Source organism: Aquarana catesbeiana, linkage group LG05 (assembly GCF_042186555.1).
Source record: "Aquarana catesbeiana isolate 2022-GZ linkage group LG05, ASM4218655v1, whole genome shotgun sequence".
In the NCBI taxonomy this organism is placed as follows: Eukaryota; Metazoa; Chordata; class Amphibia; order Anura; family Ranidae; genus Aquarana; species Aquarana catesbeiana.
Genome location: NC_133328.1, coordinates 106,488,015 through 106,514,440, shown reverse-complemented (window position 1 = coordinate 106,514,440; position 26,426 = coordinate 106,488,015). Strand labels below are relative to the sequence as shown.

Here is a 26,426-nt window from a genome sequence, read left to right as displayed (position 1 = left end):
TTTAGTGCAATATCAAGTGCACTTTGCACTTGTAGTTTGCACTTGTAGTACAAAGTGGATTTGCCTTTAATAAATAACCCCCTGTTTGAGAAAACCATGATTTCTGATCCTTGTGTTGTTCTACAGGTCTTTATTACCAGATCAAATAGACTGCCGCAATGAACCCTCTGCACCAAAAATTTGAGACTGCCAAAATCCTATATGCATGTCATGTAGTCGGAATGCCCCTTGTTAATATATTTTCTGCCTGATACTGTTGCCTACTGCTCTTCGCTTACACTTTTTGCCAACTCTTAACCCCTTTATCATTCCATATGGCTTATACATGCTCTCTCTAATGCCGCTAGTTAGAGGTGCAGGAATCTCCATCATGGCTAATTGTTCCACGTCAGTGCACTTTACCTTTTTGGACCTCTAAATAAATCCAGAGAGGAATAGTTACCGCCTCTGATTTATCTAAGTGTTCCTAACATGTTCTTTATTATGACTGTGATGGTAGGCACCGTATTCCTTCAGTTGACTGTTGTAAGAGCAGACCACCAGTAAAAAAAAGTCTGGGTTTTGATGAAACTGAACAAATCATTTATACAATGTTCAAGCATGTTATTTAGCTGTACGTCTTTTATACAATTTCTCAATAAAGAAATTCCATTATTAAGCAAGTTAATGCACTAGTTTACCAAGAAATTCTAAAAAAAAAAAAAAAAAAATAGTAACTTTTTTTTTTCTCCAGGTAGAAGACCTTAAAGCCAAACTTGCCTCTCAAGAGGCAGAACTGAAGCAGAGAAATCAGGATGCTGAAGCGCTAATTACTAAAATAGGATTTCAGACCGAGAAAGTGAGTCAGGAAAAGACCATTGCTGATGCAGAGGAGCAAAAGGTAAGTGTATCACAGTCATCTCCTGCTGCTGAGTAACATTTAAAGTACATCTTTTATTGGAAAACCATTTTCAACAAGAGTCCAGGTAACAAAATGTGTGCAGAATTGTGATCATTGGACCAGGAACTGTATTTTTCCAACTTGTTTGCCACTCGACCTTCCTCTGAATTTCCACACCTTTAGTTCTAAGGCTACTTTCACACTGGGACGTTGGGGGCGTCGGCGGTAAAGCGCCGTCATTTTTGTGTCCCTTTTTGCCCGCTAGCGGGGCGCTTTTAACCCCTATTGCGGCCCCTATTGATTTCAATAGGCAGGGGTGCTTTAGGAGCGGGGTAAACCCCGCTCCCACAGCGCCTCAAAGATGCTGCTTGCGGGACTTTTTTTAGCGTCCTGCCAGTGCACTGCTCCAGTGTGAAAGAACTCAGGCTTTCACACTGGAGTGAGAGGAGAGGCTCTTTACCTCTTTACCTATGCAGGAGCAATTTTTAGCGCTATAGCGCCTGTAAAGCGCCTCAGTGTGAATGCAGCCTTTCTATGATTTTTAAGGGACAGTAAAAAGCTAATTTCAGTGTGTGTCTATGCTGTTGTGCCTTAGATGCACAGTCATAACTGCATTCAGATCTTCTAGTCCTCATCAGGACATATGTGAGCCTTTTGTCTGAGAGCATCTGCCATGTCCAGGAAAACTGACTTTATTGTTCTAAAGAAATGCTGAAAAAAAAGTTTAAAAATATTAAAACACTTCTTTTGTTCATTTCAGCTTTTCCCAGTATTCCCAAGCAGCTTATTTCAAGTTTACCTCTAGATAAATATGCAGACTGCCTTTGCTGCTCACCTTCACAGAATTATTGTGGGTATGCTAAACTAGTGGCCTCAATACTGAACACAGCATTTCTCAACCGGGGTACCGTGAAGATTCCTCTGGGGTGCCGCAGCAAAGGGACCAAGAAATGCCCCAACCAGCATAGTTCAGTATTTTGTAATGCACAGTTCAGTGAACTCTGCATTTCAAACTACTGAACTCTGAACTTTGCCTTACAAACTACTGCACTTTGAACTCTGCCTTACAAACTACTGAACACTGCATTACAGACTACTGAACACTGCATTACAAACTACTGAACACTGCCTTACAAACAACTGAAATCTGCCTTACAAACAACTGAAATCTGCCTCACAAACTACTGAAATCTGCCTTACAAACTACTGAAATCTGCCTTACAAACTACTGAACTCTAAACTTTGCCTTACAAAGTACTGAAATCTGCTTTACAAACTACGTAACTCAGATTTCCGTAGTTAGTAAGGCAATGTTCAGTAGTTCGTAATGCAGAGTTCTTAACATTTACATTTTTTTACATTTTTGACTTGTGTGCCCCATGATTCTGGCAAATTTTAAAGGGTGCCTTGGTTGAAAAAAGGTTGAAAAACCACTGTCTGTTCAAAGGACTGGCTTCTGTCAAACGGTCATGGCGGGAAGACCAATATTCGATCAGCACTGACAGCCGATGGCTCCAAGCACTGATCTGTGTATTCTGACGGGGGGGGGGGTGTATTCTGCATCAACATGACTTGTGCTGATGTGGGGATCTGCCAGTTTTTTGTTCAACCTGCTGGTTAAACAAGAAAAAAACAAAAAAACAAAAACAAACAGCTGAAAGTGAGGGATGGCTTGTTATTTAAAGCTTTTAGGGCTCGTTTACAGTCAGAGACAGGGGGCATTAAAAACAGGCAGTTGAGCCTTGTTTTTAGTGCCCCCCTTGAGCTGCAGTGGCAGTCAGAGGGGGTTGTACACATACCACATCCATGGCAAAAGTCATTCACCTGTTGCATTTGGCAGGATGTATCACCGCCAAACGTGACCCATTCAAGTGAATGCGGCTACGCTGCAGCTACCCTGCATCCACATGCAATGCACTTGGTTATAGTGCGGTGGTGCTGCATTAGCAGGGTTAAAACAGACAGTGCCTCACTGCCTTTAAAATGCCCCTGAAAGGCAATCCACAATGGTTTGTTTTTCAGAGGGGCAGCAAGGGCTGTCCCTAGTGTAATCTTCACCTTACTGCTTGTTAAGCATATGCAAATAATTTATGGCCCATTCAAACTGTAGCTGTGCATAAATGCACGTGCATTGACACGTTTTGCTTCAATGCAGACCATTCATACGTAAACTGTTGGCGCTATATAAATACTGTATAATAATAATAATAATAATTCATTGTAAAGGGCTGCCTAACTCAGACTGCATGAGACTTCACATGTACCATTTCCGGCAGAACACTGCACTGCAGCTCACTCCCGTTGGCAAGGTGTGTTTGGGTACCATTCAGAACGAAAAGGACTCTGTTGCACAAGCACATGTGCTGTGTATTGGGGTAATGTGCATGTTTCAACGAAGCAATAGTGTGAATGGGCCCTTAATGTCATAGTCTGGGAAAAGGTACACTTGAGCCACACATCAGGCAGCCAACAATAAAAGTTTTTCTTCTATTAGTAGAATGGGGAAGGGTTAGAACCTCTAACAGGTTTTTACTCATCAACAAAAGACCACCCACACACTGATGATCTCAGCATTCAATTAAATATTGTTATTCTAAGAGGTTTTACCTCTCCTCTCTATCCAAAAACAAAAAAAAGGATTATTCCAGCCAAAGCTGTTTAGATTTACTTTTAACTTTGGATAGATTTAGACTGTTGATTATTACCTGCTGACCATCAGCACTGGGACACTAAATGGGAGGACTATCTCTAGCTAGAATGAAGGCAGCAGTAAACAAAACAACCCTTTCCCAGTTCAGTTCAGTTCTGGCTTACGTTTCTCTTTAAATGTTTGTGAAATAAAGATTTTGTACAAATGTTAAATTTATATTAAACATCAGGTTATAAACTTAAATCAAAACTACTGTTTTCAGCTCTGCTGAGTGATAGTGCTACTCTACATTTAACCATATAAAGATGTAACTTGTAGTCAGTAGGCAACTTAGAAGACTACAGGGCAGGGATATGCAATTAGCGGACTTCCAGCTGTTGCAAAACCAGAAGTCCCATCATGCTCTGCCTCTGGGTGTCATGCTTGTGGCTGTCAGTCTTGTTATGCCTCATGGGACTTGTAGTTCTGCAACAGCTGGAGATCCGCTAATTGCATATCCCTGCTATAGGGCATTCAATGTTGCAGGCACTATTTACATTGTTGGCAATAGCAATCATTGATTCAGAAAGAGAATAACTGTTTGACTTCTAGGTTGCATCAATACAATTAGAAGTGTCTGTAAAACAGAAGGACTGTGAGGATGATCTAATGAAAGCTGAACCAGCATTAGTGGCCGCCACAGAAGCTCTTGATACTCTTAACAAGGTAAGTAATTGCATGATACTTGGCTCTAGTTAAGATGTTAATTCACTGTTATTTAGAGTCAAGACATAACTTATGGGATACATCCCATAGCTTTGTGTTTGAGGGCTATAGCAGCAAGATGGCAGGACTGGAGTATCCTGATAGAGAGCTGTGTGGGTTCTGGCATCACAAGATTTCTGCAGAATATCCACAGCATGAATTGTTAGCACAAATGGTATGCAGATAACCAGTAGATGGTTTTACGGGGCTCCCACAGCAAGTTTTGTGTTTTGGTTATATTCAGTTATTTAAATTAGACCCAAGGAAGTGTCTAGTTCAGTGCCCTGCATTCTCTGTAATATAAAGTGTATGGACAATCCTTTATTCAGAGTAGGACCCCCCCCCCCATTAATATCTATGACACCTCAAGTACAGAATCTCACAGCCATTATCTCAGATGCCAGTAGATAAGTCAACCTATAGGCATCCACCCAAAATGGAATTGTCAGTTTTCTGGGGGCGCACCTTTTCATTTTAGATATTTACATGTTTCAGCAAAATAAACCTTTAGTATTATCAGAGCTTTTTGTCACAGGTATAGAACTACTGTAAAAGCACTGCTAAGAAGCATATGTATTATCTACCTGCATATGTCCCTGTAAAGTGATACATATTTTATATTCCTGTGATCCATCCACCCTTGTTGCGTCATATTCTGCACTTACCCTCTCTAACAAGCTCCTTCTGAGCTCTGCTCTCTTATCCCCCACCCATTATCAAGTGGAATAGGCACTTCTACTGCAAACCTGATTTCAACTTTCAGCTGGCCTGTGGAAACTTTATATAGGACCGATTTCAGGTAATTAAGCTAGTTAAACAGCAGCATTATTACATGAGTCTTCATTACACTAGCAGATTATAGGGCATTTTAAAGATTTGTCTGGAGTTGTCTTTAAGGGCACAAAACTGAGGCATTAAATGAGATATATGTAATACATAAAATATTTACCACTCAGTACAATAGATAATTGTCAGCATTATGGCTGAGATAACTGGCGCTTTAGCAGTAAACAGAACGCTTTGCTTCTCAGTAGGAGCTGTGATTTAACAACGCCTGACAAGATAATGTGTGGGGTTTAAAGATGTCTAACTGATGTTTTACAAGAATTCAATTGTATTTTCCCATGACCAGAGCTCTCTTTTCTTCTGCTCATCGGGGAGGCATCTTTCATAGAGCATTTCCTGTCCCACATACTTGGCAAAAAAATAAATGATAAATTTTGGTGCCAAAATGCAAATGACTTTTCCTTTTTTTAGATTTATATGTCTATGTATGAGCAAGTTAAAATGAGAAAATATGTCATTTGTATGGTAAATATAAGCACATCAAATTAGATCAACATTACTGTTCGAGGCTAAACATGCATAGTGGATCATGTGGATCATGTAATCCACATGATCTTGGACAAAGCAGGTGGCATTTTTTGTCCGAGTACCTTACATTTACCAGGATGCTCTTTCTTGAACAACAGTATTTGCTTCTAATGCATAGCTTGTATTTGGGGGTCTACTCTTTAGGCTCTCTGCTGAACATTCAACTGGATAATAGGACCAGTGTTTGGATAAATTGAGCACACAATCCTAGCTGCATTCTTCACTAAACTGTTTTCCCAAGTATTGGTTCAGGCTTCTAGATGGCTCCTACTAAAGTGGGGGTCTCCAAACTTTCTAAACAAAGTGACAGATTACTGACCGCCAGACTGTGGACAGTGTAAGTAGAAACTTTCAAAGGCGAGGTCACAGCATATTGGTCCCATAAAGGATAATCAGGGGAAGTTAGTTACAAGGGGCAAGGAGAAGGCAACCTATTAAATACATTTGTCTCTTCAGTTTTTAAAATGGAAAAAGAAGGGCATAATATACAAAACAGTATTGCTAGTAAAGCAACATGAAATGTACCCTGGTGGCTAACAGATGCCAGTGTTCAAAAAAGATTTGAAAAACTCAATGTAGCAAATAACTAGGACCGAATGGCTTACACCATTCCTAATCTTTAAGGAGAGCTTACCTACTGTAATGGTACCAGCTGATTGTCAAAAAGCCAACTTGGTACCAATCTTCAAAAAAGGGCCAAAATATATACCTGGAAACTATAGAGCAGTCAGCCTAACATCAGTAGTATGTAAACTATTGAAAGGATGATAAGGGACCATTTTTGAAAAATTTGCTGATGAAAATGGTATCATTAGTAGAACCCAGCATGGATCAATGAAATATTGTTCTTGCTAGACCAACCTGTTAACATTCTATGAGGAGATTAGCTGTAATTCGAAAAGAGGAAGGCCTGTGGATGGGGAGTATCTGTATTTAGCCAAAGCATAACCTCATAAATGCTTACTTTACAAACTAAGGTATTTTTGCATTAACAATAGTTTATGTACGGAGTATGGATAGTGTATGGATAGAAAACTGGTTACTGGAGCGCGTCTAGAGGGTCCGTTCCCTGCGAGCGGCGCGACGCACGGGGGCGGAGCCTGGCGGCAAATTTAAAAAAAAGTAAAAATCATAACACATACAGTACTGTAATCTTACAGATTACAGTACTGTATGAAATGATTTCACATCCCTTTTGTCCCCAGTGCTTTGGCCCATGCCCTGCATGCAGTTTTACATGATATACACTGTTCTTTCTGCCTGGAAACTGGAGATTGTCCATAGCAACCAAAAAGTGTCCCTTTACGTCAAAAGTGGCTTTAGACCAGCTAGAAAACAGCGATAGTAAATTAGAACACTTGCAGAATTGAGCGATAGTGAATTGTGGGGAAATGTATTTTATTACTATTTTTTTTTTTTTTTTTTATTATTTATTTTTATTTATTATATTATAATTTATGTTTTTGTGTTTCAAACTTTATCATACCCGGGATATCTACTAGACTCTGGTTTGGACAGATTTAAGTGTGTTATTGTTAAGATTTACAGACCTACAATATAAAACGCCAAATTTCCATGCAAAATAATTGTACCGCTTTCAGCACCTAAAATCCGAAATAATCATACCGCCAGGGAGGTTAAGGCACCCAACACAGATTTTTAAAATAAAGGATATTATTTATTGGTATGCATTAAAATACTAGTAATTCATAAAAACAAGCAACCATGACCTATAGTACATAGTGAATGGACCTCATCTGAGAGGTTATGTCGCACTCCCAGCCCAAATATACACGTTACGTTAATATAATCTTGTCTTATCCAAACTCTGAAGGCTGGGGTGAGATTCTCAACACATATGAGTGGTGTACAAAATCTAGGTTGAATAAAAACACATATTACAAAAAATCTAAAACATATAATAAATCCTATTATACATCTCCTAATTTATAATACATACATGTGAATTACGATCAAATTCCCAAGAAGAATAAGAGTCACCATACTCAAGAGTCTACCGGGCCTCAGGGAGTTGCGGTGCAGAGGAATAGTTTAGGGTGCAGAGTTAAACAGACAGAGGGTTGGAGTGCAGGAATCAGTAGAGATGGGGTTTGGGGTGCAGAAGTGAGCATAGGAGGAGTTTGGGGTGCAGAGTTGACTATAGAGGGGTTTGTAGTCCAGAGGTTAGCAGAAGGATTTAGGATGCAAAGGTGTACTAAAAGGGGATGGAAAAGGATGCAGAGATTGGTGAGGGGGGGAGTGTCACTGTAAGTATTACTGTTACATCGCTGGTCTATATGACATTGGTGGCTACTAGTGTAAATACACCTCTTGTGTTGGGGTCAGTGTAAATGTCCCCATTACATGTTTTGTTGTCATGCTTATTGATTTCAGCTATAAATGCCTTCCTCTATGACTTTGTATTCCAAAGGTACCATTTTATGACTTAATTGATTGTCCACAACTCACCCTGGACAGTTTTTGTTATTTATTATTGCAATACTGTATCTGACTGCTGTTGTGGAATACTGGTTTATCTTGCTCTATGTACTTTGTCTCCTGAAAAATCTCATTGTTACAATGGATACCCTTTTTTAATGCTATGAACCTGTTTGCTGTACCTTTTTATGTTTTTCTTAATAAACAAAATTTAATGAAAAGAAAATGTCCCCATTAAGTGGGGGGTCAGTGTAGGGTCCCACCTTATATTGGTTGTCAGTGTAAATTCCTCCTTACATTGGTGGTTAATGTAGAAATCCCCCCTTACATTGGTTGTTGGTGTAAATTTCCTCTTACATTGGTTGTCAATGTAAATTTCCCCTTACATTGGTGGTCAATGTAGAAATCCCCCCCTAACATTGGTTGTCGGTGTAAATTCCCCATTACATTGGTGGTCAGTGTAGAGTCCCTCTTTACAATGGTGGTCAGTGTAAATTTCCCATTACATTGCTGATCAGTGTAGGGTCCCCCCTAACATTGGCGGTCAGTTTAAATTCTCCATTACACTCGTGGTCAGTTTAAATTCCCCCTATATTTGTGGTCAGTGTAGAAATTTCCCCCTTACATTGGTAGTAGGGCCCCCCTTACATTGATGTTCAGTGTAGGGCCCCCCTTACATTGGTGATCAGTGTAGAAATTCTCCTCTTACATTGGTTGTCAGTGTAAATTCCCCCCTACATTGGTGGTCAGTGTATAATCCCCCACTACATACATGCAGGAGATTTCCAGCTTTGCGCTACATGAAACCAAAACCTACAACCCATCAGCAATGACAACAAGAGTTGCAGAACTCAGAACGGTCGGTGTCAAATGATGTTTTCTAAATAGTTTATGCCAAATGTATCTGCAGTTTTGATCACTGTGTTCTCTACAAGAATAGTTAGATTGCCATACTTTAAATTCATTGTACAGACTAAAAATTCTCTTGTTCAGCCCCGAAATAGGGCAAATCACTCAGCTCCCACATACACACAAAACAGATGGGAGAATCTCCTCTGATTGGCTTAGTATTTACACAGCAGCAGCCATGGCTGTGTGAATAACTGTATCTGACTGGATGCAGTCCATTTTTGGCTGATCATTTTCCACCCATCTCCTTCGATTTTGGAGCTGGCTTTTGTTGAGCTGGATGATGCCGACAGGGCCACCCATGCTCCCATTTCAACTGATTCAGCAAGAGTCATGTATGGCCAGCTAGCCGAACAAATACATGAATAATTTTAATTAATAAACATTACCTTCTTAGCTTTCTTTCTGTCCTTATTATGATAAATCTTTCTGTACATAGAGTATTTTAAAATTAAATTGTACAATAGGTTAATGATATGCCTCTATAACCACACCCATTTTAAATTAATGTCCCACTCCTAATTAAAGTACATTCTCCTCTTACAATGGCTTGGACACACAACAAAAAAAGGTGTCCCTGGGAAAAAAATGTGAAATGTTGGCAACTATGTACAGTAAATGGCAAGTATGAAATCTGTGCACACAATCCATAATATTGCTGCCCTTATCTTCTCACCATTTAGATAAACCTTACTGAGCTGAAAACATTTCCGAATCCACCAGATGCTGTTATTAACGTTACTGCTGCAGTGATGGTGCTGCTTGCCCCCCGTGGAAGAGTACCTAAAGACAGAAGCTGGAAAGCTTGCAAGGTCTTCATGGGGAAGGTAAAATGTGTGCATTATGATTTATCAATCTGATATACTAAATATTTTTTTCTTTTAAAGAAAACATTGCAATCCATACTTACTCTAACATATCATAACATTAAAATGTTGCGCTTGTTTGCTGTGTTTTTGTTTCCTGTTTAAAGCTGGCCGTTAGGGTTGCACCGATACCGTTTTTTAACCAGTGAGTAAAAGTACAGATACTTTCGCTCAAGTACTCGCCGATACTGAGTACCGATACCATTGCGGTGCGATTTAAGCCCATACAAAATTAATGGGCTAAAATCCCACTGCAAAGAATCGCATGAGATTTAAGCAGGAGTGCGGTGGGATTCTTGTCAGAATTGCATGCAGTTTCTCGCACCACTCCTCTGTTAACCCAGGCTTAAGTCACTCTGACTAGCATGCGATTCTTTGCAGTGAGATTTGACCCCATTTTTTTGTATTGGCTCAAATCGCATCGGTTTCAGGTATCGGAGCATTTGCATATGCAAATACTCGGTGTTGGCACCGATACCAGCATCGGTGCAACCCTACTGGCCATAAATGAGGTAGATGGCTCTCCAACATCCTAAAACAGCATTCACACGACTCAACTGACTGATTGAAGGAGCAAATTCATTGTACAACTAACCCATAAAAAAGGACAGATCCTTACACAAAGTCTATATTGAGCTTCATTTGGGGGAAGACATTAGGCCTAAAACTTTTAAAATTTCTTCTGGATTACCTGCATCTAGTTTAGCTAAGGCCTGTCAAATTACAAGAGGTGATAAAAGATCTGGGCACCGTCATCACAATTGCTTCTAATCCAAGCCTTTTTCAGCTCTGACTGGGTAACTTGTTTTTTCTGGAAGAGGTTTTAAGCAAGAAAAAGGGAAGATTCTTAAAAGGGTCACTAAGCACAGGTTAAACTTTGGCTTAAGTAAAAGTTGTTTAAAGGGCATTCAAGCATAAATATGCAAATGTTGCAGGTGGATAAAAGGGCAGAAGACATGTAAAACAAAGTTATTGTTGTGGGATATAATATTTTTAAACATGTACTTCTTGTCTAGCAATGCCAGAAAACTTCCAGTTGCTATCTTGTTGCCACTTTTCGTTTGAGGCAGAACGTACAGCAGAAAACGTTCAGAAAAAAATCCTTATAGGTATATCAGTCAATTGAAGACCTGCTCATAATTGTATGTGATTTTAGATGCAGCAGGTTGGTTGTGCAGAAAAAAAATGTGGATCTCCACATTTTTATTCAAATAGTGAATACAGAAAAGATGCATGGTGTGTTGAGGGCTAATTTTTCCTGAGCCTCGGGTGCTCAAAATGGGTCAGTACCCTCTGCTCTGGTCCATGATTGTTAGATAGCAGGCAGCCACCAATTTACCCAGCGGTTCATCAAAGCTGGGAATAGGGTAGGCATCAGCAGTGCCATTCAGTTTTTATGTCATCTACACTAAACCTGGTTGTCTGATCCTTTTTGGATCTAACTTTTGGTCTAACTTTAGCATGTTTACGTGGAAAGCTTTCTGTCTTCTACCTCCTTCCCCCAAACTTACCACAGCTTTCATTCTTTGTGATTGGATATGGACCCTCCTTTACTGCTCATAGTTTGTTCTGCCACAAAGGGAGTGTAATATACACTTTCTGACCCACATTGTATGTCTGCTCTCTGGCATTGCAGTCATACCATCATTTGTGCTTGACCTGCATGTGTGTTATATTCTCCCAGAACCTTAATGCATAGTTCACCGCATAAACCTCCGGAACAGCAATCTTGCCCTACTAAGTTTCTCAGATTAAGTCTAAGGGTCCTTTCCCCTGCCTCCCATATAGAGTTCAAGTGGTAAAAAGCCTGTGGATTCCCGGGGCACCTAGGCAAACAACAGGTGAGGTAAATTTGATTCCCAGCCCCTTTCCTGTGATTCCACAAATATCCACATGGATTGTTTCAAACTCCCATTGAAACCCTAAAACACAAGCACAGGTTGTTTGTTTGTGGGTGGTAAGGACTAGCCATCATATGTAGCATCTGTATTTTCCAACCTTTAGGTTAGAAAACTGTTGGCTTTTATAGAGCTTTGCAGGGAACCCCACTCTCATAATGATTCCCATCAAATCATCCTCAACCTTGTCCACCCTGAAGGAGGATGGTGCCATAGCCTCTGGGTATGGATGGCATAGTCCACTACAGTAAAGATGCATTGTTTGCCTGAACTGCTGAGCATGGCTAGTGGCCCAGCGATATCGACCTCCTGTCTTGCCAAACTGCTGTTAGGTAACACAAGACTGATAATAGTTGGCCTGTTAGGCCAGAAATAATTCTGCACCACTTGGGCCTTGGTCTTTTTAATTTCATTCTAGTGACCAACTAGGAGAATTTAATGCACCACCTTCAACAAGTGTCCCCTAATTTTTTCTGGTACAGTGAGTTGCCTTTTGTCCATTTTTGCCCCACTGCCTGAGGTGGGCACACCCTCCGTGTACAGCTTTCTATTGTCCCAGTAAATCTTGTGTTTCTCTTCATCTGCCGGAGACCTGGAAGCTAGGTCCAGAGCTTTACCTTACTTGGATTAGTTTGCAGTGCTTGCTCAAATGTGGCATCACAAGGCCCAGCAAACTGTCCTGTAGTGAACTAGGATAGCAACTGAGGCTTGGCAGGGACAGAATCCACTGGGTCAAAGCAAGGAAAGGGGTTATGGGTACCATTCTCCTGCTCTAAAACCTTAGGAGAACTGTGCATCTCCAACTCGCTTCACTCTGTCCTTCCCCAAGTTGCTGAGATGTCACCCTTTGGCATGTCCAGAGGGTCTGGTTGGTGAATCCTGGCTGTCATCAGAAGGCACGTAGTAAAAGCCCAGAGTTCCCAGATCTGTGCCTAGCAGCATGGGGGTGAAAATCTTACCTGAGACTCTAACCTCTTTAATCCCATTACTTGTCCCCAAAGTGATGAAAACCTGAGCAGGTTCCCCCAACTCTAACAAAAATAAGGAACTTCTCCAGGATAATGTTCTTTTTCCACCAGCTCGAGATGAATAAGTGCAACTTCTTGGCAATTGATCCTCTTACTTGAAAGCCAGTAATGGTTTAGTTGCTCACAATGACAGGGTTGTAGGTTTGTGTTGTGGCCCCTTGCTTTCCCACTTACAAACCGCACAGAGGAATGGGTCCTGGTCAACTGACCAGGTGAAGTTGTCTTTTTATACTCCAGACAGATGTTCCTGAGATGTCCTGGCTTGCCACAAGTGTAGCACCTGTGGGCGTCAGCTCATGCTGGTATGTTACAAGGCACTACTGGTGCCAGTTGCTAGGAGGCTTGCCTCCTAGGTGTGGCATGGGTTGCTATTTGTGTTTTTTTTTTTCTTTTTTTCCAGCCATTGGGAGGATCCCCGTGGTGGTCAGATACCCAAGTGTTTATGTAGGTATCTGCTATTTCTGCTGCTATTTTGACAGACTGAGGCATATGCTCCATCACAAACTGAAAGACTTCCGTAGCACATATATGTAGGAGTTGATCCTGGATCTCCATGGATTCATAGGAATCTTTCTTCAGTACTTTCCAATTCATAAATTTTATTAACACCAATTATAGTTTACAGCACTTAGAACAAAAACAACTAAATACACGTATTAAAAATTAAAACAAAATAAAGTAAAATAAAACAGACAAAAAAAAGTAAACAAACCAAGAGGCCAACACACATACACCACCTATCTTTCTCTTAATTACATCAACACTATTATTCCTGTAAATAACTCACCCCTTTCCCCCCGTCTTCTCTCCCCCTGTTTTATCTACCTCATCCTATATCCATCCACAGGAAAAAATCCCCCCTGCAATAAGACCAACAGTCATATATATCTATAGGTACGCCTATCTATACAATCCATTTATAGCCTAAACTCTTATGCCCCGTACACACGGTCGGACTTTGTTCGGACATTCCGACAACAAAATCCTAGGATTTTTTCCGACGGATGTTGGCTCAAACTTGTCTTGCATACACACGGTCACACAAAGTTGTCGGAAAATCCGATTGTTCTAAACGCGGTGACGTAAAACACGTACGTCGGGACTATAAACGGGGCAGTGGCCAATAGCTTTCATCTCTTTATTTATTCTGAGCATGCATGGCACTTTGTCCGTCGGATTTGTGTACACACGATCGGAATTTCCGACAACGGATTTTGTTGTCGGAAAATTTTATCTCCTGCTCTCCAACTTTGTGTGTCGGAAAATCCGATGGAAAATGTCCGATGGAGCCCACACACAGTCGGAATTTCCGACAACACGCTCCGATCGGACATTTTCCATCGGAAAATCCGACCGTGTGTACGGGGCATTACTCTTCCTTTCTCTTTTTCCATCTTTCTTCCCTCTTTTTTTCTCCTTTCTTCTCCCTCTCCCTTTCTTTTTCCTCTTTTTTTCCACCTCTCTCTTCCCTCTCCCTTTCTCTCCCCCTTTCTCCTCCTACCTTTTATTTACTTTCCCTTATTCCACCCTCTTTCACTTATCCTTCCCCATGTTTTCTATAATTTGAAAAAGAACCATCCACCTCTGGAGTTCCATCTGTTGCTATTATAAAAGGAGTCATCCTGGGCATGCCCAGCCACAAATCCCATATTTTATAAAACTTTTTGATTGACCCCCTATTTCGACAAACCTGCCATTCTTTTAATACGGTGTCATTAACCTGTAGGTGCCATTCCTCGTATGTTGGTACATTTGAGGAAATCCACTTTTGTGCGATTAGCTTGCGTGCAATAAACAACATCTTGTTAATTGCTAACCTAATTGTTGGTATGTATGTTTCTTTTTTTAGGCACCCCAGCAAACTTATTTTAGATAGCCTTTGTGCCTGTATTTGGTATACCTGGTTAATAGTATTAATTATTTTTTGCCAGTACCTAATAATTTGGGACATTTCCATAGCATATGTATTAGGTCAGCTGAGATTCTACTACACCGGGGACAGTATCTCGTCTACCCCAGTAATACATTTTAACTGGGGCCTTATACACCCTATGAATTATGTATAATTGTATAATTATATTGTATAATTGTATAATTTGCTGGGTTTATTTGGTTTTGGCAGTGATGGGGGACAGACAGATGTTTTATGGGGAGACTGACGTGTATGGGGACAAGGGTATCAGTGGTGCTTGGTGTACTGTTTGTGGGGTGATCTGTAACAGCTCTCTGTGTAAAATCATCCTCACATAGAGAGCTATCACAGATCTGCAGATTCCCCCCCCCGCATTGAGCTCTCACTGAGCTCGGCAGGGAGGTCTGTCACACGTGTCTCTGTTTACATTGTGACGGCTGTGATTGGATACAGCCGTCACGTGATCAGGAGGGCCAATCACAGCGCCCATATCCCGATCTCTGCTCAGCTGGATTCTGTGATCATAATGATCACAGGATCGAGCCGCAGCATGCCCCGTGGCCGCACTGCGATCGCTCGTTCTGAGGAACGTTCCTGAACGTCCACTCAGAACGAGGAAAGGACCACTCGGCCATTTTGGTGCAGTGGCCGGGTGGGAGGTGGTTAAAGACTAAGAAATTGGTGAATGGTCTGAGACATTCCTTACTAGATACTGCACATCCGAGACAAATGGGAGAGTTAGTTCTGTACCCAGGACTAAATCAATCCTGAATAGTGATTCATAAGTAGAGGAGCAACATGAATATGCATGCCCTGTAGGATTAAATACCCTCCATATTGGCACCTTGTGGTGGCCTCTAAGGTCTGGGTATCATTAGAAAAATTTCTAGCAGGTCGCAACCTATCACATGCCCCTTGGCTACCCCAGGCTTATAGAGGCCTATCTGCTTATGTTTCCCCATTGACAGTCCATGCATTAAAGCTATGGGATACCCTGAATAACTCAGGACAGCTGGCACCTCAATTCTCCCCATTAACCCCCCTGGGTGGCTTCCCGTGGTTTGCCCCAGGAGAACACCCGTCTTTCTTTCACACCTGGACAGCAGATGGTGAGGTAAGGTGTGGCCGGTTCTTTCAGGACCAGGGATTAATCTCGTTGGAAGCACTTAGATCCCAATATGGTAGTTTCCCATTAGAGGGCTGGAGATATGGGAAGCTTCAGCACTTTGCCCATGGTTTACAACAAGCCATACGCTCCCCTACATCATCCACCCCTTTTGAGAAGCTATGCATGGCCGCTAATACAATACCTCACTCTATATCTGTCTATGTACTACTATTAAGGCGGGTAACCCTGGGGAAACCAATTTACATTCGAGAGTGGGAAAGAGACTTAAACCATGAGTTCTCTGACATGCAGCTAGATCACCTATACCGTCTTACTCATACCAGTTCGGTAGATACAAAAATGCAAGAGAATGGGTTCAAGGCACTAACTAGATGGTACAGAGTACCCACTAAATTCACTAGAATATACCCGACCTCCTCGGCCACCTGTTGGAGGGATTGTGGACAAAGGGGTTCCTTCCTACACATGTGGTGGGATTGCCCCAAGTTGAGACCTTACTGGCAGGACATCAGATCTCAGATAAACCACGTCTTGGATATAAACCTGCCTAATTCTCCCTTAGGCTTTCTCTTGCACGTCCCAGCCATTCCTCTCAGCCTTTACCGAAAATCAGTGTTACCTCACCTTCTGAATTCAGCCAGGAGATTGATCCCCATTCACTGGAAAAGTAGCAAAATTCCAGGCCGATCAGACTGGATCTGCTCAGTAAATGACATTATGGCTGAAGAGGAGTGGATGGCGAGGTGCAAGGATAGATACGATAAATGGTATGGTGTTTGGGCTGCTTGGAAGCATTATGTTGAAAAGGCAAGTACTGACAAATAACCGAGAGACCCCATCCTGACGGGAGGAGAACAGCTATTAGTATAGTTATCGGTTTTATTTTGATTTGAAATGACCTCCGCAGAGGTAAACTGCAGAAATATTCCCACAAATGTCGTGAGTGCATTTTTTTCCCTTCTTTTCCTTTCTTTATTATTTTTGTTTCTAAGATCTAATCCTTTAGCGCCGGTTCACATTAGAAGCGGCACGACTTGCAGGTCGCCTCACCGAGGCGACCTGCACACGACTGCTGCGGCGACTTGCAAGACGACTTCTGTATAGAAGTCTATGCAAGTCGCCCCCAAAGTAGTACAGGAACCTTTCTTCTAAGTCGGAGCGACTTGCGTCGCTCCGATTAGAACGGTTCCATTGTACAGAACGGGAGGCGACTTGTCAGGCGGCTAGGTCACCTGACAAGTCGCCCCCGTGTGAACCGGCCCTAAGACCTACATCTGCAGAATATGCATGCCAAATGGCTTTAATTATCTACCTGACTAAGTAGAGTATGCTCATGAATACCGTCTATATCTAGTAGCAGAGCTAAAGACGAATCCATAGTGATATGACTCATATGTTCGCATATTTATAAAATTGATACGTTTGCCTCCTAATCCCTCTATGTTGGATGGCCAATGAGTCTGATCATTCTGTATGATATGAAGACACATGAGCAGAATGCTATGTAATGCAGAAGTTTTCTATGTCTTGCTTGGTTTTTATTTTCTTTTATTTGAATGTTATATCAAGAAAATATATCTAAAATAAAGATTACATAAAAAAATGCCCTCCGTATATCCTGAAGCCCCAGTTCTTGTAGGTGAATTGCAAATGGAGTTTCTACCCATTGGCCTGCTGGAAAATGATCCATAGCTGGATTACAAACATTATTAAAATCTCCCATTAGCAAGTAACAGTATACCAGCACGCTCTGCCAGAAACTCCCCAATTTTGCACAATACATCTGAGCTATATGGCGGAGGGATATGGACTAAGCCCAGTATATAAACTGTTGCAAATAATGTGCAAACCAATAAAACAAATCTGCCCTGTGGGTCTATTAATGCCTTCCTGCAGGAAAATGTAATTTTTGATGATATTATTATACTGGTACTTCTAGCATATGTAGAGTATACCGAATGATATTGTATAGGGTACCTCTCGTTCTGTAATATTGATGTTGTATCCTGTGTAAGATGTGTTTTCTGCAGGAAAGCTATTGACAAATTATATTGCTCCAGTGCAGTGACCGGGCTGTAGGTTTGTGTTGTGGTCCCTTGCTTTCCCACTTACAAACCGCACAGAGGAATGGGTCCTGGCCAACTGACAAGGTGAAGTTGGCTTTTTCTACTCCAGACAGATGTTCCTGAGATGTAGCACCTGTGGGAGTCAGCTCATGCTGGTATGTTGCAAGGAGCTCTGCTATTTGTGCTGCTATTTTGACAGACTGAGGCATATGCTGCATCACAAACTGAAAGATTTCTGTAGCACGTTTATGTAGGTGTTGATCCTGGATCTCCAGGGACTCATAGGAATCTTTCTTCAGTACTTTAATCCACTGCTGGAATGTGGTACGTAGGTGGCTTACTACATCTTCAGAGTCTGCAGGTCCCTTTTCCTGCAACCTAAATTTCTGGCGGTATTCTTCTGGGGTCAGTTATTACTTTGTCATTATAGTGTCCTTTATGCCCTCAAAATCTCCATCCTTCTCAGTTGACAATTCCACATAGGCCTCAAGGGCTTTGCTGCTCAGCCCTGGCATCAGATAACTTGCCCACTGCATCTGTGGCAGGTGGTACTGATGACACTTTTTTTTTCAAAGGATAGCAAATAAATAACAATCTTTGACCCATGACTGGAAATTTACCTCACAGCTAAAATTGCTTTCCGGTGCTCAGAGGAAAAAAAGGACTGATCCTGCCACTCTTTATGGAGCTTAGACATCTCCAGTTCATGCTAGCAGGCAGCTTCCCTCTTAATGATGTGCTCTGCGGCCTCCCTCTCAGCCGCAGCCCTGTGGTCTACAGTGTCCCTCTCAGCCATAGCCTGGAACACAACAAACTGCAGGTCCATCATAGGGTATATAGCAAGTATTTGTTTCATGCTTCCTGTAGCTGAGGAGGATTGATGTTGTATACAGACAGTCTAGTGCTGGCATGTCAGGTTGTGGACTGGAAGTTGCATTCATAGCCACACCAGACTGGATTGCACAAGAAACACTTGTATACCCAAGACAGATGTGGCCCCTTCTGCTGCCAGCTTCTCTAGGATCTGCTATGCCTGAGTGCCTGAATATCTATGTCAGAGAGCTCACCTTGCTGGTCATGGTATTGGCCGCCTTGGGGCGCGCCTGTGAGCAAGCCGGCCTATTTAGGTTTGTCAGGCACTCTGTTCAGTGCTGCCTGATCATCAGCTTCCTGTGCCATAGTTCCTGTTTCCTGTCTTGTCTTCCTGTTTACCTGATCTCCTGACGACCCGGATTGCCCTTGGATTCTCCTGTTTGCTGCCTGTACCTGACCTTGGCCTGTTTTGACTCCGCTTCTGCCTGCTCCTATTGTACCTTGCTGCCAGTCTGTTGCCGAACCCTGCTTGTGTCCCGATCTGCCTGTCTTGCTCCTGCTCAGCACCTGTTACCAGTGTTACGGACTACTGACCTGTTGTCTGAAGATCATCTCTCATCCTGTACCTGGATCTCTTCAGCAGGCTCTCATACCATTCCATACTCTCGTGCCTCCTGTCTGCTCTACCAGGGGCCGTGAGTCGGATAAGTAAGGGAGTCTACCCTCTGCCCAAGCGGACTCATCAGTCTGGTAAGTAAAAGTCTGACAGTATCAGGCAGCCATGACTGAGTCCGGGCAGGGGGCCTCCCCCATGGATGAACTATGTAGACACCTGGCAGGACTTACCCAGGCCGTGAAAAGCCTTCAGGAAGGTTACTCAAGATTGGAGGAACAAGTCCAGGCCTTATCTTCCTCTTCCAACCCCCAGGGGGCGTCTTCTGCTGGATTCCAATCTGCACCCTCCGTAGTAATGCTTCCTCCAGAGCCCAGAGTACCCACTCCTGAGAAGTTTGCCGGTGAACGCAGCAAGTATCGTGCCTTCCGCAATTCCTGCGAACTCTACTTTGCTCTGCAACCCCGCACGTTTTCACTGGAAGCGACCAAAGTAGGCTTTGTTATTTCCCTGCTGACAGGTGAGCCACAAACCTGGGCTCACCGCCTTCTGGAGCAAAAATCTATCTCCCTAGATAGCCTAGACGATTTCTTCAGGGCCATGTCCCAATTATATGAAGATCCCCAACTGACAGTGACTGCTGAAGCTGCACTGCACTCTCTGCAACAGGGTCGCAGAGCGGCCGAAGATTATGCAGTCGACTTCAGACGTTGGAGCGCCGATACAGACTGGAACGACGCTGCCCCGCGTCATCAGTTCAGAATGGGGCTATCTGACCCACTCAAGAACGAGTTGGCTCGAGTGGGGGTACCTCAGTCTCTGAAAGACCTCATCGATCTCTCCATCCAGATTGACCGTTGCCTAAGAGAGCGTCGGTCAGAAAGGTCTACCAGCCACCTTCGTCCCACCTGGATGTTACCCAAGGTTCCCAGTCCAGTCAGTCAGTTTCCTCCGGCTTCATCTGTCTCGACTCCAGAACCCCCTGAACCCATGCAACTCGGTCTGCTCCGGCCTATGCTTACTCCAGAGGAAAAGATGCGCAGACGAACCCACAACCTGTGCCTATACTGCGGTGAATCCGGGCACTACGTGAGAGCCTGCCCCAACAAGATGCGTAAGTGTCGTTCTGCCTCTTCAATGTGTGCATCTGTGTTACCTAAACTTGGTTCTCATCTCACTCTTTCCTTCACTCTGCAGCTTCCAGGAGGGAGTATTCCAGTGTCAGTAATTATTGATTCCGGCGCATGCAGCTGTTTCATCGATTTGACCTTTGCTGCCAACCATCGTATTCCGCTTCAACCTAAGGCTCAGGGGCTTGCTGTCCATCTAGCGGATGGATCCATCCTTAGTTCCGGCCCGGTCACTCAAGAGACCGTCCCCTTGCTGGCCACCATGGGTACCCACCATCAGGAGCTTCTGCGTCTGGACGCCATCTCTTCTCCTCTCTTCCCTATTATCCTAGGGATGCCCTGGCTGCAGGCCCACAATCCCAGTATCAACTGGGCTACAGGAGAAGTCAAATTTCTCTCTGAGTATTGCCAACAGCATTGTTTACAGCAATCTTCTGACATGACCTCCCAACTCCTGTGCTTGGACTCAGATGCTGAACTACGTCAGTCCGTCCCTGAAGCTTATCTGGACTTCCTGGATGTATTTAGTAAAAAAGGAGCAGAAACCTTGCCCCCTCATAGGCCGTATGACTGTCCTATAGAACTGTTACCTGGTACTGAAGTTCCATTTGGGAGAATCTTCCCGTTAACTGAGCAGGAGTTAGACACATTAAAGACTTACATAGATGAAAACTTGGAAAAAGGGTTCATTCGTCCTTCTACCTCCCCAGCCGGTGCCGGCATCATCTTTGTCGAGAAGAAGGACCACTCGTTACGTCCCTGCATCGATTACCGGGAGTTGAATAAGATCACCATTAAGAATCGTTATCCCTTGCCTTTAGTACCTGAACTTTTTCAAAGATTAGGAACCGCAGTCATATTCACGAAACTAGATCTCCGCGGAGCTTATAACTTGATCCGTATCAGAAAAGGGGACGAATGGAAGACGGCCTTCCGTACTCGATTCGGGCACTTCGAGTACCTTGTCATGCCATTTGGATTATGCAACGCTCCCGCAACCTTCCAACATTTCGTCAACGATATTTTCCATGATTACCTGGATCTGTATGTAATAGTATACCTTGACGACATCTTGATCTTCTCCTCTTCACTAACTGCAATGTCCTAACCCGGCTTAGGCAACACGGCCTCTATGCAAAACTCGAGAAATGCGAGTTTGAACGTCAATGTATTCAGTTCTTGGGCCTAGTCATCTCAGTGGAGAGTATCAGGATGGACCCCCAAAAGGTGTCTGCTATTCTGGATTGGCCCGCTCCAATAGATAAAAAAGGGGTACAACGCTTTATTGGCTTTGCCAATTTTTACCGGAAGTTTATTAAAGGTTTTTCTGCAATCATCGCTCCAATCACCGAATTGACCAAACAGGGAACCCGATTCTCTTGGACTGACAAAGCCCAGTTGGCTTTCGAAAGACTCAAAAAGCTATTTACTTCAGCCACCATTTTGAAACACCCTAACCCTGTCCTACCATTTGTCTTGGAGGTCGATGCTTCGGAGATCGCAGTGGGAGCGGTGCTCTCTCAACGACAGGGCGCCAAGGCCCTCCTCTATCCAGTAGCGTTCGTTTCACGCAAACTTTCAATTTCGGAAAAAAATTATGATGTGGGGGATCGAGAACTTCTGGCCATCAAGGTGGCTCTGGAGGAATGGCGTTACCTATTGGAGGGTGCTGCACATCCTATTCTGGTCTACACCGACCACAAGAATCTGGAATACCTGAGAACAGCCAAAAGATTAAGACCTCGTCAGGCCAGATGAACACTTTTTTTCTCACGATTCCAGTTTCACATAACTTACAGGCCCGGTTCCAAGAATATAAAGTCAGATGCTCTTTCCCACGTGTTTTACAATTCAGAGAAGACCGTATCTCCCGATACGATTCTTCCTTCGGGGAACTTCCTGCTCCTCCAAGGGGACCTTGTTTCACAGATAAGACAGGCCTCGGTGGGAATGCTTCCGTACCACGAAACCGATTGGAGAGAGGGCCTGTTTTGGCGAAGAGACAAGATCGTGGTTCCCGAGAAGCTAAGGGTAACTGTGATGGAACTATGTCATGATCATAAGTTGGCCGGACATTTTGGTGTCCCGAAAACCACTGAGCTGGTACAGCGCACCTTCTGGTGGCCTCAATTAGCCTGTGACTGTAAAAATTTTGTGGATTCATGCAACACTTGTGCTCGGAGTAAGAACACCAGGACAAAGGCCTGGGGATTATTAAAACCCTTACCTGTTCCAGAGAGGCCATGGAAGATGATATCAATAGACTTCATTGTGGAATTGCCCCCCTCCGAGGGTTTCTCTACTATTTTTGTTGTGGTAGACAGGCTGTCGAAGATGGCACATTTCCTCCCCATGAAGGGTACACCTTCGGCTATGGATACGGCAAAGATTTTTGTCAAAGAAGTGGTTAGGCTACATGGAGTCCCAGCAAGCATTGTGTCCGATCGGGGTGTTCAATTCACTTCAAGGTTCTGGAAGGCCCTCTGTGGTTCCCTCTAAATTGAATTGGCCTTTTCATCCGCCTATCATCCCCAGACGAACGGGCAAACTGAGAGAACCAACCAGACCTTGGAGCAATACCTCAGGTGCTTCTCTGCCTTCTCTCAGGATGACTGGGTTTCCTTATTACCCATTGCAGAATTCTCCTATAACAACTCCTTGCACTCTGCCATCAATCAAACACCATTTTACGCTAATTACGGGTTCCATCCATCTTTTCTACCAATCTCAGTACCTGAATGCTCCGTTCCGGCTATCTCAGAGACTATGAATTTATTTTCCACCAACAACAAGATCCTACAAGAGACTATGGCCAAATCCCAGGATTACAATAAAAAAATGTTTGATAAGAAGAGTCGTGGAGAATTGATCTTGGAGCCCGGCAACCAAGTGTGGTTGTCCACAACTAACCTGAAAATGTCTTGTCCCTCTAGGAAATTAGGCCCTAAGTTTATGGGTCCTTTCCCAGTGAAGAGAAAAATAAATGATGTGACCTATGAACTTGATTTGCCAGACTCTCTAAAAATACACCCAGTCTTCCATGTGACGCTGCTGAAACCTGCTACCACTAATCCTTTAGCTGGTCGCACTGTCGGCCCACCCAAACCTGTCATAATTGACAACGAAGAGGAATTCGAGGTAGAGGCAATCCTTGACTGTAGGAAAAGGAGGAATGGAATTCAGTATCTTATTAAATGGAAGGGGTATGGTCCGGAGGACAATTCCTGGGAACCAGAAAACACTTTACATGCCCCGGAACTTTTACAGACTTTCAGAAATGTTCATGCCTCCAAGTTGGCCCGGCTGGGCATCCGGAGGCTGCCCTTAGGGAGGGGACATTGTCAGAGAGCTCACCTTGCTGGTCATGGTATTGGCCGCCTTGGGGCGCGCCTGTGAGCAAGCCGGCCTATTTAGGTTTGTCAGGCACTCTGTTCAGTGCTGCCTGATCATCAGCTTCCTGTGCCATAGTTCCTGTTTCCTGTCTTGTCTTCCTGTTTACCTGATCTCCTGACGACCCGGATTGCCCTTGGATTCTCCTGTTTGCTGCCTGTACCTGACCTTGGCCTGTTTGACTCCGCTTCTGCCTGCTCCTATTGTACCTTGCTGCCAGTCTGTTGCCGAACCCTGCTTGTGTCCCGATCTGCCTGTCTTGCTCCTGCTCAGCACCTGTTACCAGTGTTACGGACTACTGACCTGTTGTCTGAAGATCATCTCTCATTCTGTACCTGGATCTCTTCAGCAGGCTCTCATACCATTCCGCACTCTTGTGCCTCCTGTCTGCTCTACCAGGGGCCGTGAGTCGGATAAGTAAGGGAGTCTACCCTCTGCCCAAGCGGACTCATCAGTCTGGTAAGTAAAAGTCTGACAATCTGCCTCATGTGAATCATGAATTACTGTAGGTCTTCCTTTGAGGCATACATTTCAGTCTACCTTGCTTGGCATACATCCATGACTTTAGATATTCTGCATCTTGGACTGCTAAACCAGGCATGATTTCAAAATAAAAGATAGAATAGAAAAAAAAAGGATATGGAGGGAACTGCTGCTATATGGCTCTATGTTTTAAAAAAGTATCTCTATCAATGCTTACGGAGCTGCTCACAAAATTTTGTGAGGGATTATAGGAAAAATAGTGCAGTGGCCAGAGTCTAGATCTCTAGTGTGTGATGCAGGCACTGCTAGTAACGCCCTCCCAATGTTCAGAGGTTACAGAAGTATCAGGAAACTGAAGACAATAAATGGTTTAAAGGATAGATACAAAAAGATAAATGTTTATTGAAACACACACTATACAAAAAAAAATCTTGAATTAGGACCCCAGCCTTAAAAAAATCGTATTATGTGGTTAAAGTATCTTGACAACGTTGTCACCCTCTAATTGTTGCACATAATAACCCACCAACATCAAGCAAGCACAGCAAAAAAAAAAAGAACCAAACACAGAAAAAAAATTAAATAACATATAAAGCATATAACATGTCATCATGAACAATTAATTTGTTGTAGCCTGTGTAAGCATGTATTATAAAATGCGCTGAAGCAAGGGAAATTTCTTTGGAGCGGATGTGAAGCAAGTTTATATGGAGACTACATGCACAATATAGAGCACATATACTGAAACATATTCTATAGCTGAAGAGTTCAAAGTAGTATCCATGTAACCATATAGTCACTTTAGGCACTTTATAGTCACTGTAGGCAGATTAGCATAAAAAAACCTCCATCTAGGATAGCTAAAAGTCAGTACTTCAAGGTATGCATATCACAGTATAAGTCACTTAATGATTAAGGCTCCATATAAAGCACACATCCTTGAAAGCACAGATATACTGTTTATAAGCTTCTGACTCTGAGCTTGAAACAGAGATGGAACCTGCAAGCTACAGGGATCACTCACCAAAGCACTGATACATATTAGCAGAAAGTTGGAAGTGAAGATTGCAAGACACTATAGTACGCGCCAGCCATGCATGAATTTCCTGCTGATGCAGCAATATCATGTTGCTATGCCCTACTGTCAAGTGGTTGACAGCACTGTGGGAACACACAGTTACAGGAATCTCCCTCTTGCAACCTACTGGAGTGTATGTCCATCCACAACTCTGTGTCTCAGGTAAAAATAAAATAAGGATAAGGATCAGACTATTGGCTATCTTCTTCATTAGTCCCAATTATTTTCCATTCCGCTAAGGGACACATGTTACCTTATACACTCGTGCCTCTCCCCACCCACCTTTTGCTGATCAAGCCCTGAAACTTATCGTTCTATTCCAGATGAAGTCATGAACATTGCAGATAAGCTGTACTCCTGGATCCGGGCATATAGTGATAATACTTCTAACCTTCCTGATGTGGGGTATATTCTCTACAAGGGTCCAGTAGAGGGTTACCCCTTTTGTTGATGACCTTGTTCATGTTCTGTATACATAGTACCTGTGTTGTCCTTCTCCACCTAATAGGTGTTTGTAAAACCTTACCCTTGACCATGTGCCTTTGACATATCTGTATGTTACTGTGATACTCTATTGGTATTTTCACTGTTTAATCTTATGAATTTATAAAAAAAGAAGTTCTCATGGAAAGGAATGAAAAAAGAGTCAGGCTTTTGTGACATGTGACTGGGTAAAGATGAAAATGCCAGATTGATAATTGAGGGTAGGGCATACCAAATAGCCCTATTTACCATGCCTTGATTTTTAGGGATATAATAATAACAGTTTGTCTTTCCCCTGCTGAGCTACATCAGTGCAACACACTGGTACATAAGGATAAGGAAAGCAATCCACTCCTTGAAACACTACACACAGCAGTTGTCAGGGTGAATCTCTCTTTCTCCACAGTGTGGAGGAGATCATTCCCAACTTCTTCTAAACAGCAACTGAGTATAGCTGTTAAGAAAAATGCAGTATGTGATAATTCTTGTTTAATATTAGCATTAGTGTATTGATCAAAAATGTTTGTATTGGTTTGCTATT

At 42.9% G+C, this 26,426-nt stretch overlaps 1 protein-coding gene across 1 annotated transcript in view; it reads left to right on the top strand.

Moving 5' to 3' along the window:
- The window catches only part of DNAH11 (dynein axonemal heavy chain 11), a 424,128-nt gene that overhangs the window by 276,570 nt on the left and 121,132 nt on the right, over window positions 1-26,426 (top strand). The window contains exons 58-60 of the mRNA XM_073630040.1: window positions 734-880; window positions 4,122-4,235; window positions 9,680-9,823. Of these exons, the coding sequence (XP_073486141.1) occupies window positions 734-880; window positions 4,122-4,235; window positions 9,680-9,823 (405 nt within the window). The remainder of the gene's footprint in view (window positions 1-733; window positions 881-4,121; window positions 4,236-9,679; window positions 9,824-26,426) is intronic.